Source organism: Thunnus albacares, chromosome 20 (assembly GCF_914725855.1).
Source record: "Thunnus albacares chromosome 20, fThuAlb1.1, whole genome shotgun sequence".
Taxonomy (NCBI): Eukaryota; Metazoa; Chordata; class Actinopteri; order Scombriformes; family Scombridae; genus Thunnus; species Thunnus albacares.
The window spans coordinates 13,285,292-13,302,684 of record NC_058125.1 but is presented as its reverse complement, the minus strand read 5'-3'; the positions used below and the strand labels follow the sequence as shown (position 1 = coordinate 13,302,684).

At 38.0% G+C, this 17,393-nt stretch overlaps 1 protein-coding gene across 1 annotated transcript in view; it reads left to right on the top strand.

Moving 5' to 3' along the window:
* Nucleotides 1-9,133, top strand: part of ngfrb (nerve growth factor receptor b) — a 30,119-nt gene extending 20,986 nt beyond the window's left edge. Inside the window, exons 4-6 of the mRNA XM_044338374.1 lie at nucleotides 2,244-2,478; nucleotides 3,397-3,557; nucleotides 4,603-9,133. Of these exons, the coding sequence (XP_044194309.1) occupies nucleotides 2,244-2,478; nucleotides 3,397-3,557; nucleotides 4,603-4,946 (740 nt within the window). The 3' untranslated portion in view covers nucleotides 4,947-9,133. The remainder of the gene's footprint in view (nucleotides 1-2,243; nucleotides 2,479-3,396; nucleotides 3,558-4,602) is intronic.
* The last annotated feature ends 8,260 nt before the right edge of the window (nucleotides 9,134-17,393 follow it).

The window sequence follows — 17,393 nt, the reverse complement described above, 5'->3', positions numbered from 1 at the left end:
TGGTCAAAGTTCCAAAACTTGAGGTGAACGTATGTAAAAATGGAACCTTCAAGTCAAAAGGTCAGACTTCAGACTGCTCTAAATGCTTCATTTGCAATGTTACCTCCACTTCCTCCTTGTGATGATGTCAGATTCTTCGGGCATGTCTACAAACAGCTGTCTGTTCTGTAGCCTTTGTTGCTAAGGTTGATCAACGGGCTGTTCGCGTTGTCCACTTGCATATTGCAGATCAGATTTGGGCTCATGCACAGATGTATTTGATAAGTTGACATTTTGAGTAAAAAATGAGAAAAAGAAGCAAAATCCTACTCCTACTGTTTGTTAACGTAGCCTCCAGAGCTACTGGAAGTCTGCCGCGGGGCAGCTGCTGGAAGCTAATCAATCAGAAGAGAGTGGGCTCATCAGGAGGGGAGCCTTAAAGAAACGGGGGCTGAAACAGCCAGCTTCAGACAGAGGCTTAACTGAGGGGCCGCGTAAAGAGCAAGAATAAGATATATATGGAGCTCTAAATGATGCAAACATATTCTAGTAGTGCCCCAGAATATAAATATAGACCTGGAAGTGTGCATGATACATGCCCTTTATCACACTGCACAAAAAACATATTTACTTTTTATGTGTCACATGCCAAATATAGCTGGTACTGTGAAGGAGATAACCCTGCAGGGCAGCATGTTTTCTGCTCTGCTTCAGGATAATATGACACCAACTTCATCATATGATAAAGTATTTTAAGTGATGTTGAAAAAATCTATGGCTTTACAGGTGAAGGATTAAGAGTGATGAGTTTAAATAGGATGTACAGTAGATTAGTGTTGCCTGAAGTACTTATCACACCCCCAAAATTCCTTCAGCTAAAAGCCCCATAACACCTCCATGCATCCATCTAAATAAGCTCTCATTTTAAATGTTTTCACCTCATTGGAAATGAAAAATGGCCACCTTGCACTCAGTGGCTCCCTTGAGGTATTTAGAGCCCTTGGAAGCCAACACAATGATTTCCTGTTGATGATGTGAGTAACTGTAAGTAGGTGACAGACGAGGATAGGTTTCCACCAACATGTCCGCTTAGCGTTTAATGGTTGGGTTAAGTGGGCAGGACTGGATGGACAAAGTTGCTCTTACCCTCGTTAATGGCTCCCTGGAGGAGGAGGGGAAATGACCAAGTGATGTGGGATGTAATGTGTGTGTGTTTGTGGCACTGGCCATGGTGGATAGAAGAAAGAAAGCGAAAAAGGGACAGGAACATGAAGATAGTTGATCTGTCTATCTTGTGCCATATTTGTAGCCATATTTGGATCTTGGATACCATTTTCCAATCATATCTTCGAGCTGAAAATATCCAGATCAACAGCCCGTCTCTCCATCTGCTGATGGAGAGAGCAAACTTTTGCCTGGAGGAGGTCCAATATTGCTTTTTAAAGGCTTTGGGCAAAAATGCCCTTTGATTCAATTATATATGAAGTTATTGCTTTAAATTCAATTGTTAGACTGATGCTGTGTCCAAATTCCTTACTACATATTAATTCCAAAATGGTTTTAAGTATGTAGTGATTTCAAACCAGTAAGTATACTCAAAAAATTTGATTGCATAGTCCAATGCTTGATTTTTGACATAAAATATAATACACAATACACAACTGCAAGAATTAAAGCTGCACTAATCAATATTTTTATACTAATAAGGGATCAAATGGCAATGTGTGATGTGAAAAGAGTTGCTTGTAGTGACAAATCCACAGAGAATTCTAACCCTATCTTGCAGTTCCCCTCAGCTCCGCAGAGCTTTTAAGTGTCTTTCAGCTGATTGTTTTGGTTGTAGGGCCCTCAACTTTACTGTCTTGGTTCAGTCTCACAGCTCTCATCCAGCTGCAGCAGGCATCTGTTTTTAGCGGAAAAAAACTCTGATAATCCCACTGCTGGAGACCAAATAGAGCTAAAAGGAAAGTGAATATTGGATTTTCATTGCCAGGTCTACATAAAACGACTCCAAATCAATGCTAATGTCGCTCTGTGTCAGCTGGAAGTTGAAATATCAACTTTTTTCTAACAATGGTTAAAATGTGTCAGTTTTGTTTTTACAGCTTTTTTCTGCTGCCCCCAAGTGGTTAAAAAGAATAAGTTAAATCGGGTTTAACTGACCCTTTAATATCTGAAATGTACAAGAAATGCCTGTAATTGCAATTTTGCTTTGTTCTCACACATTCAGGAAGCCCATATGGAATATTTCTTGTCTTTCACAGTTCCCTACCCCTCAGTATCTGCCACGTCCTTTATGAATTCCCCCACACCCATCTATGAAGACTTTCCACCAGACGGCCCCCCACCAGACGGCTCCACAGCCAGTACCACCACCACCACTGATGGTGATTCCCGTGAGCGGATCTACCAGGGTCTGAATGACAAACTCATCCCCATCTATTGCTCCATCCTTGCAGCTGTTGTAGTCGGCTTCGTGGCCTTCATTATCTTCAAGAGGTGAGGACAAAAAAAGAGGCGAAGTACTAAATGGAATTTAAAGTACACAGTAAACTAAATGATACATCATGGTACCTGATGGTTAGATAACAAAATCAAGCATGACTGTGTTTAGTCAGAACTGTTCCCCTGCTAAAAGACATTTTTTAAATGATTTTAGTTGTAGAAAATGGGATCTTTTTGTCATGAGGATTGTGATAGATGTGCAGATAGTCAAGTGGTCCAACTTGTTTCACTTATGACTTTTTAAAACAAAACAATGCATAATTGTGACTCACAGATTATGGCTGTAGTGCAGACAGGTCAACCAAATTGTGTTTTTTACTACGATTGTTTCATTTGATGGATTTTAGAGGACTGAAGATTGGTTGATAGGTCTAAGGCACAAACCATACTGCTGTGGTGCTTTAGTGTCATAACATTTTTTTAAACGGGAAATTCAACAGCTGAAGGGAAGAAAAAAGGGATCTGATACTCACACACATGGACAACAAAATCCAACCAGATTTTTAATTTCCGCTGTTTCATATTTAATGAAATCATCTGCTGCTTTTTGTGATGAGAGCACACTGTTGGATCACAATATGGTCTGTTTTAATGCCTAAACAAACAGCCAACTGTTGACTGTTACATTTTGAATGTACAATATGTTTATCCAGCTGTTTTTTCTGGCAAGTCAAGTGTTGCAAGTCTGTAACTTTAAACATGGGGACTTGAAGACAGATCAGAACACAAGCAGGCAAACACAAGCTGGTAAATAATGATGAGGTTGATACAGTTCAGTCATCAAAAGTACAGTAATTATTGTCATATTATCATCAGATTTCCACATAAACATATGTACAGTTCTGCTGAATTCCTGCTTTTTTTCTTTTTTCTCAGTTAAGTTTCTCTGCTCTTCCAAATCATTTTCATTAGGTGGAACAGCTGTAAGCAGAATAAACAAGGAGCCAACAACTGCACAGCCAACCAGAACCAGACACCGTCACCCGAGGGGGAGAAGCTGCACAGTGACAGCGGCATTTCTGTGGACAGCCAAAGTCTGCAGGAGCAGCAGGGCCAGACTCAGGCACAAACAGGTAATACTGACACACACCTGTAACACCTGTAACTGCACAGAGAGAGGCCACTCCCTTAATACCAATACATGCAATAGCCCTCATTTATCAAACTGTTGTACTTAAATTGAGCGTAAGCACATTTCAGCACAAAAGTCAGGGTTTATCTGGCGCTAAATTCCTCTGGTAATGAGTTTTCACTAATCCTCGAATAAATCTGATGGATAGCAAACCTGAATTTTCAGGTTAGTGTGAATGTACACGCAGGCAGCACCCTGAACTGTCCCACCACACCAGTCGAAAGAAAAGAATTCCCCTTCAGGAATAAGTTGTCTGATGGCTTGATCAACTCTACCTTGAAAACGACCTTTCAAACGTACTGTAGCACATCAGCAATCAAGGATTACAACACTGCATGTTTTTATAGTAGCACGTGCTCCTGGCAGTTTCCAGTCCTACCCTGACAAACCAGTTTGAGAAAATTTAGGGCTTTTAACACCACATGCTTGCCCAGATAATGGTAAAGAAGGAAAACAAGGTAGTGCAAGCAGGAGAAAATAATGTTCAGGTTTGTGAGAGGTGTGGAGAGATTTTTGGCACTAAACAGCTGTGTTCATGCACTTTATAAAGGACGCCTCACAGTCTAACAGCATGACTACAGATGAAACATATTTTCCTTGATGTTTTAATGAAACTGGTCAGCCAGAGAGGCTATTGTAGCTCATGTAGCGCAACTACCTGGTGTTTCATTTATTTACTCCAATTAAGCCACTGTTGCTGCTACACGAAATTCATACTCCATCACTTCCTTTTTAGTGTTTACAGCAAATTTAAAAGCTCATGAACAGGATATAGGTTAAATCCTTATTGTGTTGCATTAGTCATGAGGAGAAGTAAAAATGTGGGTATTTCTCACTTTATTCCATTATTTGAACCATGCCAGTCACTTATTCTGAATTTTGTTAAAATTTAAATGGGATTGATCTTAGATTATTTCATCATGTCAAGCTAAATATACTGTAAATCCAAATGATAAAATAACAGGAACATTTCCTTCCTTGTGCAGTTGTGACCATGGATGAGGAGCCTTGTTTGCTGCTTCCTCTCCACACCAGAGAGAAAGTGGAGAAGCTGCTGTTCAGGGGCAGTGAAGGAGACGACTGCAACCATATGGAGGACAGTGACTGGTGCAACCTGGCGGGCCTCCTGGGATACGAGGAGGAGCGTATTGCGACCTTCAGGCAGGATGAGCATCCAGTCCGCGCACTCTTGTCTGACTGGGCGAGCAAGGACTGCGCCAGCATCGATACACTGTGCACGGCGCTTCGCAAGATCAACCGCGACGACATCGCCCAGAGTCTGATGCTCAGCCCAAGTGCCGCAAAGCCCACCGCCACTTCTGTAGTGTGATTTAAGATCACAAGTGAGCAAACCACCTGAACCTTAATCTTAGTATTCTTCCATGGCCTCCCTCACTCCAGATAATTCATGCTACAGCTGCTTTAAGCTATTCCCTCCTGAAGCCAGCAGTCACTGTGATGATCAAACTGCATAAGTCCTGTCAAATTATTTAACGTTTATCAAACGATAACACAGGAACATGCCAGATATTACACAAAAACCCAATGAATATAAGATTTCCTACTTAATACAATCTACCCAAAGGAAGCCCTTCACCTTTCTATCGGAATGTAATCATTCATTCTCATATTTTAAAATCCACACAATGTAAAGCCCATGTGGAAGGAAATTAACTTTACCAACTCCATTCTCGATGTCTGTAATCATTCCATTGTGAGCCTGGATATCCACCTGCCTTTCCCACGCTATTCAACATCCATCTTCTGACTTTACTAAATATGGAGCAGCAGTGGGATTGAACTGAAGTTATCGTGCATACCCGGCTCTTTCATTCCTACAACTTGATCCCCTGCACCTTGATTCTTAAACATGCATAGTCAGCGTGGCCCTTACTCGTAGCATTCATAAGCCAGTGTTGTAGCTCTAAATGTTACTTTTCCAGACTACGTTACCAAAGAGGAGCTAAAGTCTCCAGAACATACCTGACAAGTGACATTATTTAAATGCCATGTTAGACTTTGAATTTAAGTTGACAAATGGCTTGTGTCAGTTATTGCTACCTACTGGATGAGGCCCGCATACCACAAAGTATCTGGATCTGCAAGTATGACAACCTGAGGAAGGATGCTTGGACGTGTTTCAAATGAACCAGTTTCTCTTTAGCAAATACAAAACTAAACTTTAAATACTTGTATTACATGTAAGACATTGAGCTGCGGCACATGTGGAATTGACCTTAACTTTGGCTCTTTGGCTTTGTCTTAAGTGATTTCTGCAGACTCTTCCTTTTTCCTGACAAGTGCTATGTATAAGCACCGCTGACTGGAGTTTGCCAACTAGGTGGTCTGTGGGGCAGGTCGCTGACCAAGGCAACATGACTCCATTCTATGTGTTCAAGCCTATCTGCATAACACAGGAGCTCCCACACAGACTCCTCCATACTGACCCAGAAAGGGAAAGACATGGAATTTGAAACTCATGTAACAATCATGTATACTATATGTACATAGGCGGACAAGTGTGCATACCAACTAGACACACACACATACTGTACATACACACACATGCCTACAGTATGTAACTATGCATGTATGTTCGATACAAACACACACACAGGTTATTATGCATTTACATTCTCGTACATTGTAGGAGACACTGAAAACTTCAGATCCTGCCATATATTGTATGGCACACTCTCATGAGGGGACCATATACTGTTATATCTTATTATTAGCCAATATAAGGTAACTCTGTGTCTTAAAAAATACTATATGTCTAAAAACCATATGATTTGCAAGGAGAAATGCTACATTAACAGGAAACAGCACGCAGAAACTAGCAACACATTGTCAGCCGGTGCCCAAATTCCAAAACAAAACAAATGCACGTACTGTACAGATCAATATGATCAGGATGCAAAACAAAAATCCAGGGTTTTCTATCTTTTTTGCTTAATTTCTCAGGGTATCTTGAATGATTGTGTTACTACATCAATACAACACTTGCACCCTCTAATTAACCAAGCAATCTATAGTTGTTCAAACAGAGATGCTGTATTTATCCAAAGCAGTGATTCTTTGCGACTGACAATCTTTCAAACAGATGAACAAGAGAGGGAAATGGGCCAAAGTGAGAAGGAAGGGTGTCTTGTTTCCTCATTGTTTGCAACAAAGACCTTAAGATAAAAAGAAAAGTCAATAGAGACATAAGTCAAAGGATGTGGGATGAATTCAGACCGGGGGAGAGCGGAAAAGAGCGGATCTGAAATGTAAAGTTTTGGATTACTTAAATGTAAAGGTGAAACCCAGGAACCTGCATTTGCATCCATTAGCTTGTTTAAGTGTAAGCATGCAGTACTGTATGTGCTTTTTTACATTGTGTTGTGTTGCATGAATACGGTTTGAATTTGTCAAAACATACGTCAACTTTGTAATTATGTTGATATTATTATGCTGCCAAGAGAGGATCCTGAGCACCTACTTTTTTAAGATTTGCTTTTTTTTACTTTTGGGGGAAAATATTTGAAGGAGCAAATAGTTTATTATGTTAAACTCACCTATATCTTAAAGTTTATGTGTTACTCTTGAGTACAGATTGTACATTGTTACTAACCACTAGCGTACTAAGCTTCATACTGTAGTGTTATTTTAATGAAGGTATTCTCACTCTACTCTCTAAAGGGTTTTGTATTTTAATTCCCAAATAACAATTGTAAATGGTATTGTTCTTCTTCTTGTAGGTTGCAGCACTTAATGTATGTACGTCTGTTTTGCATCACAAGTGCCTGGGAACTATTTCAGGTCTCCGTTGATGTTGTACATTTTTGTTTTCAGCTTTTAGTATGTCTTCTTTATAGTTGTTTTTTTACTTTTAAATATTTTTTTCTAGTGTTTTTTTTTAGTTAAAGCTTGGAAGGTGTACAACAACTATGTGAATGGGACTTTGTTACAGTATCAACACTGTCCTGGTTTAAAAGGGTAAGAAGAGTAAAGGGAAGGGAAGTGCCTTCGTGAGGTACTTGGTGCAATTAACAAAACGATTCACCGCAGTGTCAAGTGTATTGATGTAGTCTGTTGTTAAGGAGACTGGACATGAACTGGGAAGACAAATTTTAAATGCCTTTTATGCTGCTCAGAACTGGGAAGGCTCTTATCTCCTAGTTGGAAAAACATCACCTGAGGAGCCACCCGACTCAGACGTCCAACACACTGTGATTCGCAGTATTAAAGAATTAATTTGACATTTTGGAAAATGCTTTTATTTGTTTTCTTGCTGTGAGATAGGTTAGAAGATTGATACCTCTGTCATAATTGTCCAATAGCCAGATAACCTACCCTAAACTAACCTTTACGCTAACCTAAGCTAACAGGCTTGGTCTGACGGTAATAAAATCTTCCTACAAGCGCCTCTAAAGTTCACAAATGAACATGTTATATCTTGTTTGTTTAATCCATAAGTGTAAAAACAACAAGTTGGGGTAATGTACTGGACTATTTCATCTGTTACCCTTAGACAGAGCCAATTATAAGTCACAGCAAGAAAGCAAGTAAGATCACTTGCAAAATGTTGAACTACTGCATTACAGTAAATGAAAAGCACCTCATATAATCATAAATTTGTACATTTGAAAGTCATTTACAACAGTTGATATGTATGCCACTTAGTATTCAAAGATACTATGATATCACATACAGTAGATATAGACATACGGTAGATGTGTCCATAGCATACAACATATGTCATAATGTTTTTCTCCCAGAGACTTCTTGAAGTCAAGGAACAGGTTGCATGTTGAGTAATAAGTTGAAAGATAAAGTTCTCAGTTGCCCCGAATGAATTTGCACCAGCAAGATATTGAGTCACTAATCTTGCTCTGGTTGGACCTGATCTATTTTTGTGACCACAAACTGACAGATTAAGTGAGAAGTTATACAAACTTTCAATTTAAATACGACTTTACTTTGGTAAGTCAGTAAGTGTATCACTTCTTGACTGCTGCAGGAAGCATTATACTTCATAATAATTATTTTGGTTTGATTGATGCACTCAATACTCCTGTTTACCATATAATGACCTTCCCTTTTGTTCATTGTACTATAACTTCTTCAACACTACATCTTCATGTCAAAAACTGTGACTGAAGATGGCCGTTTTTCCTTGGACAGTATTTGTTTAGTTTGACAAAGATGAAAGATGTAGTTGAACTTGTACAGTAAACCCTACCGAAGGTGAACATGTCATGATTTTGCACTTGAGAGTAACAAATGCAAATGAGGGTTTGAGGGTGGACTAAAAGACTAGAGACTGCCTTTGGAGGTTTAGATCTTACAGAAAGCCCCTAGAAATGTAGTTCATAGTGACAAGACTGACAGTGTACGAGGACTGAATTGTACAGATGTTAGAAATACTGAATGTTCCTTGTATACTAATACATATACTGTACTATACGTAATGTGAATTTGCAAAATTCCTACATCAGACAAGCAGTAAAACCAATAATAAAGCTTTTACATCCACTCATTCTCTGTATTGATCTGACAGTGTACTACACAAACCTAAGAGTGCATGCACTTATACACAAGAATATTAACTTATATACATATACAGTATACATGCTCCGACACAATCACAGTATGGTTTGGTCTTGAAACTGCCCTGAGTTCTTTTTGTGTCTTGCCCTCAGGATGGAGAGGGCCTGTGCATTTTCCTCAAGAGCCACTAAAGTCTTTCTGACATGTAATCCAAGCCAAATGAGACAGACTGATTACTGGAGGCTTCAACAGTTGCAGCACTTGAAGGGATGGAAGAGGAAGGGTGGACTGAAAAAGGGGGCAAAGTAGCAGTTCCACTTTGGCTTCTTTAGACATTGACTGCATGAATTATGGCATCGCGTGTGGTCACTTTAGCAACGGCAACACAATACTATGATAATAGACATAAACAGCCTGTCAGCACAATTAGACTGAGTCTGGTGAGTGAAATGTCCAGGTAATGATGCATGAAATGACACATGCTAGCACACTTGTTCCCACTGGTTTCATATTTTTATGTCACTGTGGGCTTAAATCAGTGGTAGTGTTACAAGTGTGAAAATGCTGTGATGGATTAATATACCTTATGGTCTTTTTGGGTTTTTTTTAAAGTTATTATATCTGCTGGAAAAACTCAGATGGATGTCTGCAGATTTTAACATAAGACCTAATTAATAACCAGAGGGGAAATTCACAAGTTTCAGCAGTACAAGAGGTAGAAAAATATAAACAGCTGTTTAAAATAATAAATAGAACTAAATAAGAAATTAAGAAAGTGGCATTCAAAAGCTGTATACATTATATACATTATACTGCATGATTTGTGCAAATAGCTGTCAAAGTAAACACAGAAGTAATAAGTCTAATATTTCAACTGTGCAGGCATTAGTAGGTAGAAATGTGGATATCTATAGTGCACATGCAGTAGTATACATAGTATACATATAGTTATGGTTATATAGGTATAATAGTAAATACTAAATATATATATATATATATATATATATATATATATATATATAGACAGAGAGAGAGAGAGAGAGAGAGAGAGAGAGAGAGAGTTACATATATGCAGCATAGGCAAGGCAACTTTATTTAAATAGTACATTTCATACCCAGGGCAGTTCAAAATGCTTTACAGAAAATAAAATAATATTACATCAAGAAAATTAGCAATGATTAAATAAAAACACAGATGTGTTATAAAATAACCACTAAAGCAAATCAAATTAAAATTTAAATTAAAAACATGTAAAACTGAATATATATTAAAACTATGTAAACACACATGTAAAAGCATGACATGAATTAAATAATGTAAGCACATAAAACACACATAGAATATAGTACATCATATATAATATGTATAGAATATAGCATACACCATAAAATGTCTGTGAATGTAAAAAATTATATTTGTCTTTATTTGTGCCACTAAAAATGCACCCAAACTGTCTCTATTCCACTATATTCCCAATCCAATCAATCTCGACCTGCGTACTTGCTTGCTCCAGCCGGACCCATTATCTGTCTTTTCACATCAGAAATGGCATCAGCAGGTTCTGACCCAGTCCCAGGGTCCGGGATCAGTTTCTAAGTGAACCATGGTCCAAATGGAAAACACATTCCCTAGCTAACTGCTGCTAACCTCCAGTGAGTCGTTAGCAAGGAATGTTTGATGTGTGAAGGGAACCATGTGTGCGGGAGTGACGTGGTGGTGAAAGAGGATAGTCCATGTTAAGTTTGGGTGACCAGTCGACTTCTGGCTGCACGTTGAACAAAGTGAGGGGACGCTGTTTTCACTGAGTGACTCCAGTCGTCAACTCTGCAGAGCCACATCACTTACAATCAGTGTGTTATATTAGCATAGATATTCAGCAGTGATGAAAACTGAAGTTCTGTTTTAGTAATTACCATCTAATGTGGCTCATACTTAAATGAAAAAATCTGAAAATCCCCAAAATGTTGCAACAATTCAACTTTTGATGTTAAAAACACTTAACCACACTTTAAGAAATACAGTTTTAATGGATTTAATTACTTTAGTCTGTTGAGACTGAAGTGAATGAATGGGAAAAGTAAGGTAAAGAACAGAAATGTCTCTTGCAAAAAACAATGATGAATGCAGAAAATTTGATTATTATACATTACTTTTTAAAAGCACATAAGGCTAAATGATGTATTAGGATAAAAAAAAAAAAAGATTGTCGAACTGAATCCACTATTTTTAGAAATAAAAAGTGGAAAGATTTTGATGATGATCTCTCCCTGCTGCACAGTTAATTTGACTAAATTACAACATGTTATGGTCAGTTTTATGATTCAGCCCCAGTGTGGTCTCAGAATAACATGCTTATTTACTCTACAAATCACCACTGGGATAAAGTGAGGAGGTGGAAACAAGACTCCCCCAGGAGTCTAGAAATGTGAGGTTGTGAAACCTTTGCCATGAAAAGACCTTTCCACAGGTCATGCACAAAATAACAAAGCATCATAATCTCTGAAGGTGCATCCAGAGGAATTCAAATGAAACCGAAAGCGCTGGTTTCCTCAGGTTGGAGCTGAAGTAGGAACAAAGGGTGAAATACTTTGATTCAGTCCAAACAGCAGATCCTTAAAACTATTTAAGATATTAAAGGAATAGACATTTTGGGAAATAAATCTTTTTACTTTCTGCCAAAATTGAGTTTTTTACTAATCCGCACCAAGAAAACACATAACACCCAAAAATGCAAAGTGTCATTTTTATACTTGAATTTTTGTTCATATTAAATAATATAATGTGCTAATTAGTAAGGTTTAGAGGTGCTGGTAGGTGGATTTTGTTACAATGGACAGAGCCGGGCTAGCCATTTTCTGCTGTTTCTAATCTTTGTGCTAAGCTACGTTAATCATCTGCTGCCTCCAGCATCACATTTACATTTACAGACGTGAGAGTGGTATTTATCTTCTCATCTAACTCGCGGCAAGAAAGCACATACGCATATTCCCCTTAAGTGCAGAAGTATTTACTTTAAAGTTCTTCTACAGGTTCAGAAATAGCAAGTCAATGCTGATTGGACCCTAACCCTAAAGTAAATGTCAAAAACTAACAAAGCTGAAGAGTCAGAAGTACCATACCTGCCTGTGAATCAGATTTAAGAACGCATTGTAAGGTATTTTATATACTCTGTAGTTACAGTGACAGATGAATGACTAGTATGAAAAAATGTAACAGTTTTCAAATGTATGATTGACATCTTTTTATGCTTAATTTCAAACCATGAACACCAAGATTATGGAATGAAATTTTGTACATTTTGTTTTTAATTTTAAAGTGAATATCTCAGTTAAACTTTGGTGATGGTGACTAAAATGTAAGAAATTTAGCATTTATTTGGCCACAATAATAAGAATATCATAGTTCCAAGCTCAGAGTAGGAGCAAGACTGCATATAATAATCACCTGTATAAGTTATTCAACACTCATGCATTTTACAAACATTCACGTTCAAAATAGATATTATTTTTTGATCAGAATCAGTCTAGTTTGTGTCACAATAACATTACAATGATTCACAGCTCCGCCATAAAATTCTTAATGACCAAATTCACAGGTTTTGCAGGATTGTATAAAGAACTAGTTCCAGTACTGCAATAAATAGTCAGAAATACTTGACCACAATCTCCTAACCTTCATGGCTTTTCTGCCTCATACAATACAAGTTAGCATAGTGTTCTTTGAAAAGGCAATCACTGACATGAGGTCAAAGGTCAGAAGAATCTTCATCTTTACGACTAAATGAAGAACATCTCTGTGAGGATCTCAGCAGACTCTCATGATGATGTATGACTGACTGTATCAAGTCTGCAGATCATTCCAGACGAGGGCACACGTGTTCTCTTTGGTCATGGTGGACTGTAACAGGAGATCAAACAGCAGGCACGGCCTTTGAAAGTAGCAAAATGGTGTTCCTGGGTGGGACAGTGGGGAAGATGTGACTGATCTCCTCTGAAGTCGAAGGTCGGCGTCTGACAAGGTAACAGAGATGGAACAGGTTTTTTTCTCTTTCTAATATACAAATAGGTGTGAATTTGATGGTCACTTTCAATTTGTACCCTGTTTTGTATACATACAATACATAACGATACAATATGCAATCTGACCTAATACTGCAAATGAATTGAGAAACACTTTTTTTTTTTTACTGTACAGTAACAATGAGGAAAAACATAGACTGGATTTTACACTGGGGGATGTGATAATCAGTGTGTGCTGAAGTAAAAATTCCTGAGAATTAACATGTTGTAGTGTGCACATGTGTTTTTGATTCTTGATTGCACAACATTCAAATACTCTCATCAACGAGGTTTAGAAACTTTAAAGCTTCTCTCTGGTTAGAAATCCTTAAATTACTATCTACTACCTCTCCTTCATCAAAAAAATCCAGATTCTATGAATATGCAAATATTTTTCATTTCAAAAGTTTAACTGGTGGGAGCAAGATGTGTCCTACTACAGTGTAGTATAAAAAAAGCAAACATAAAGGAGGCAGCATAAATCAAGCAAAGACATAAAAGAAAAAAAATAATGTAATGAGGGTGGGTGTCTGTTTTGGTGTATGTGTGAGTGTGTGCGCACGCTTACTGAAGCATGTGTGTTAAGTCAACTCCTTACGACAGAGAGAGAGAGAAAGGCCAATTATAATCAGATATGATCTGTTCGAATAGTTAAGTTTGACTGGCTTCCAAACAAGTTGTGAAGTCATAAATCATACTAATAGATAGGTGTCTTAAACTCAGATTTTCAGTGAGTTCAAAGAAACTTTCCCTGTTCTGCAGATGGATGTGAAAACAACCTTTTAGTGTCAAACTCTGCACATACATCATTCTGCACAGTGAAGCTCAAACATTGCAGTGAAGTAACAAAAAGCAAAAACACATTTTTGAATTACAGGGGACTTTAAGAGACAAGGCAACATGACAACATGTCCTGAACCAATCATGCAGTCTTCTCTCTGGCCAAACAATAGCATATGTATCACCTTGTGTCGATGTAGCGTCTCCACCGGAGGGTGATTCTTAAAATTCACGCTGTTGGAGCTATATTAGGTATATTAGATTGTCTTGGCCAAAACCTTGGTATACAGGATTATCACGAATGTTACTGAACTAAGTGTGGATGGTTCAAAAAACTCACTTTCCCACTCACCAAACATCTTGAAAACAACAAACTTGTTTTTTTCCCCCTGTTTTTTCTTTGTCTCTGCTGACAAAACAATTCCCTTTTCAACTTCTATAATGACAATCATAGATCTCCCAAGTTTTCCGTTGTGTTTATTGTTACATGTCATAAAAACAATGACCATAAAAATGTCCTCATTTTATGTTCAGTGTTGTTTCTAGGAATATGGGGTTTTTTATTACGTGAAAAGGAATTTAAATGTTACGATGACACGCAAATGAATTACACTTGAGCTTTATTTACTCCTTCCTTGAGTTGTGTGTTAACTCTTTGAAACAGCAGCATCGTGGGGAGACAACATTTACAGAAAATACATTTCAACAGTAAAATTAAAATAAAACAATAATAATAATAATAAAAATAATACAATATTAAAACATTGTTAGGCTCCTGATGGGCAGTTTTAAAAAAAATCAATGCATGCATTCTTCTTCCTTGTCGAAACCTGGTACCTACATTACCCACAATGCAACTCGACTCGATTAACTCAACTATATAGATCCAGGTGTGTCATACTAGTAGTGTCTAATATAGTCTCGAGTGAGCAAAGATGAGGAGTGGTCTACAGAAGTCTGCTAATCTTACTTCTTTGTAACGACACACCCCTAGATTTTTTACATTTTCAAAGTCTTCAGCTGCAACCAACGCTTGTCAAACTTCATGCAGCGCCCTCTAGAGCCACAAAAGGCTTTATACAACTTTGTTAACATGTGCAGCAGTACTCCAGACCTGTAAACAGACTTTGATCTGTAAAATCAATTAAGTTTCCCTTTAAGAAAATTTTACTGACTGTCCCTATATCCAACATTCACTGAACACATGCAGTATATTTACAGACACACAAGATATCAGGTTACAAACACACAATCTATAATAGTAGAAAATGTTATACTAAAGTGAGATGCATTACTGTTAACTCTAACTAAAATACAAATATATGTTGTAAACTTTCAAATGTTCTTCCTGACTATGTTGTGCATTCATCAATGCACTGTGAAAATACTGTTTGTAATTACCTGTTCAGGGAACTCATCATGTGTAAACAAAAGCAGTGATTATCATATTTCACAATAAAACAAAAACAAATTATGAAATATTCAAATTTACTGTAAATCTAGCTTGTAACATATCCTCTATGACACAGCTTTGCTCTTAGATCCCACTCAGTGTTCTGCTGTGTTTACACTTGGCTACTCAGAGGGGACCACGTAACCCATCGCTTTTACAAGCTGTCCATCTATAAAAATGAAGTGATGTGGTTTCCCACTCTGTTCTATTATTCTGCTCTTCTTCCTCGTCTGCCACCTGCCTCTGTTTGCTGGAACAGAGAGTGAGGGTCTGCCAGCAACGCGCACAATTAAGTGAAGAGTGATGAAATTATATCTCTGGCCAGGGCAAATGGAGGGATGAGGGGATGGAGAGGCAAAGTGGGAAGGAGGGAGAGTCCATTCTTTTCCCCTCTGGGGCCAAGGGAAATTCTATTAGGCCTGTAATAGAGCCATTTTTCACCTCCTTCCACATGAGTCTATTATACAATTCCTCCCCCTGTCCTTTCCTCTCTCCTCCTTCCTTTTTAAAGATGGTACAGCATCATGTAAGTGTCTGCTGCTCCTCTCTCCTGGAAAACACTTCTCTTTTCCTATGAAAGCTATTCCGGTTTCTCTGCAATGTACCTTGTCAGTCTCTTCTCAATTACAGTCTTCCTTCTTTTTTACACTGCTATATGATGTAAATAAGACAGAGCATGCCTTACTGTGGTCTCAAACGGATCAAAAATTTTGTAAGACATCAAAAAAATGTCAAGTACTTTCAAATCCAGTTAATTTTTGATGAATCAAATCGATCCAATAGTTGAGATTCCTTAGAAGCAACATCTTTGTTGACTAAAAGGTTATAAAATGTCTGCGGTAGGTGATTAAAGCTTAATGATGGGAGTGTGCTCTGGAGAGACATGGCATTTATTGTCCGCAATCATTCCATTTTCAGTGATGATGAAGTTTTAATGTGTTCAACAGGAAGTGACAAAATGAGGAGCACTGACACAATCCAAACAGTCATTCAGAAACTCATGATTGTGAGGCATTCCCTCCAGTGGTTTTGCGGTGAACAGGAAAGGATTTATTTGTTAGTCATATGTTGGTTTGGTGGAAAGGCCATTAAAACTTTATAGGTTTAATTGCACTTTATGTAACACCACATATGCTCCCTGCTTCTATTTATGTCTCCCGTCTGCTTACCAGGTGCAGGGCCATTAGACAGTACTCAGCCACCATTAGAACAGGCTGATATTAGTTTACATTTCATTTCTTGTCATGTTTGAGTCTCACCCAGGACACTGTTTTGCAAGAGAAATTCTATCTATTCGTCACTACAAAAACAAACATCCACCATAAGCAGTACACATTGTTCAAAGTGGTGACTGGCTTCATTGCACGTTCATGTCCTCCCTTTCATTCTTTTGTTACCTCGTCCTAACAAGTGAGTCACTGAACCAACAGAGCCTTCATGTCATAACAGAAGAAGGACCCACACTACAGTAACAATTGTACCAAGATACTTCCAAAGCCGGATCTGCACCTAAAGGTAAAAACACCCTGCTTGAGTGACACTGGATACTCTGAGCCAGCTGTATATTTCAAACTCATGTCAAAGAAGACCAGCTTTGAAACCTTGTAACCACTTAACATGAAATGTTTTATGTAACATTGTTTATGTTCCAGGGATGTTGTTTGAAAATCATATCACATCACAGAGATGAGATTTTGTTGCTACAGTCTTACTTGGTCTGGTATGACCTGTAGCCTATGGTGGCAATTCTCTGCTTATGCTTCTGTTACAATACATTTTTAGCATGTAACATATAAACACTTAAGAGATAACATGCACATTTATGCCTGTTTGAAAAAGTTAATGTGTGGGTAACTGTGTCGTAGCTGGGCCAGCAGCTCTACTACAAGAGGTTCTCTCTGTGTGTGAAGTGCCAACACATATTTATCATGGCTAAGTTAACATTAGCCTTCT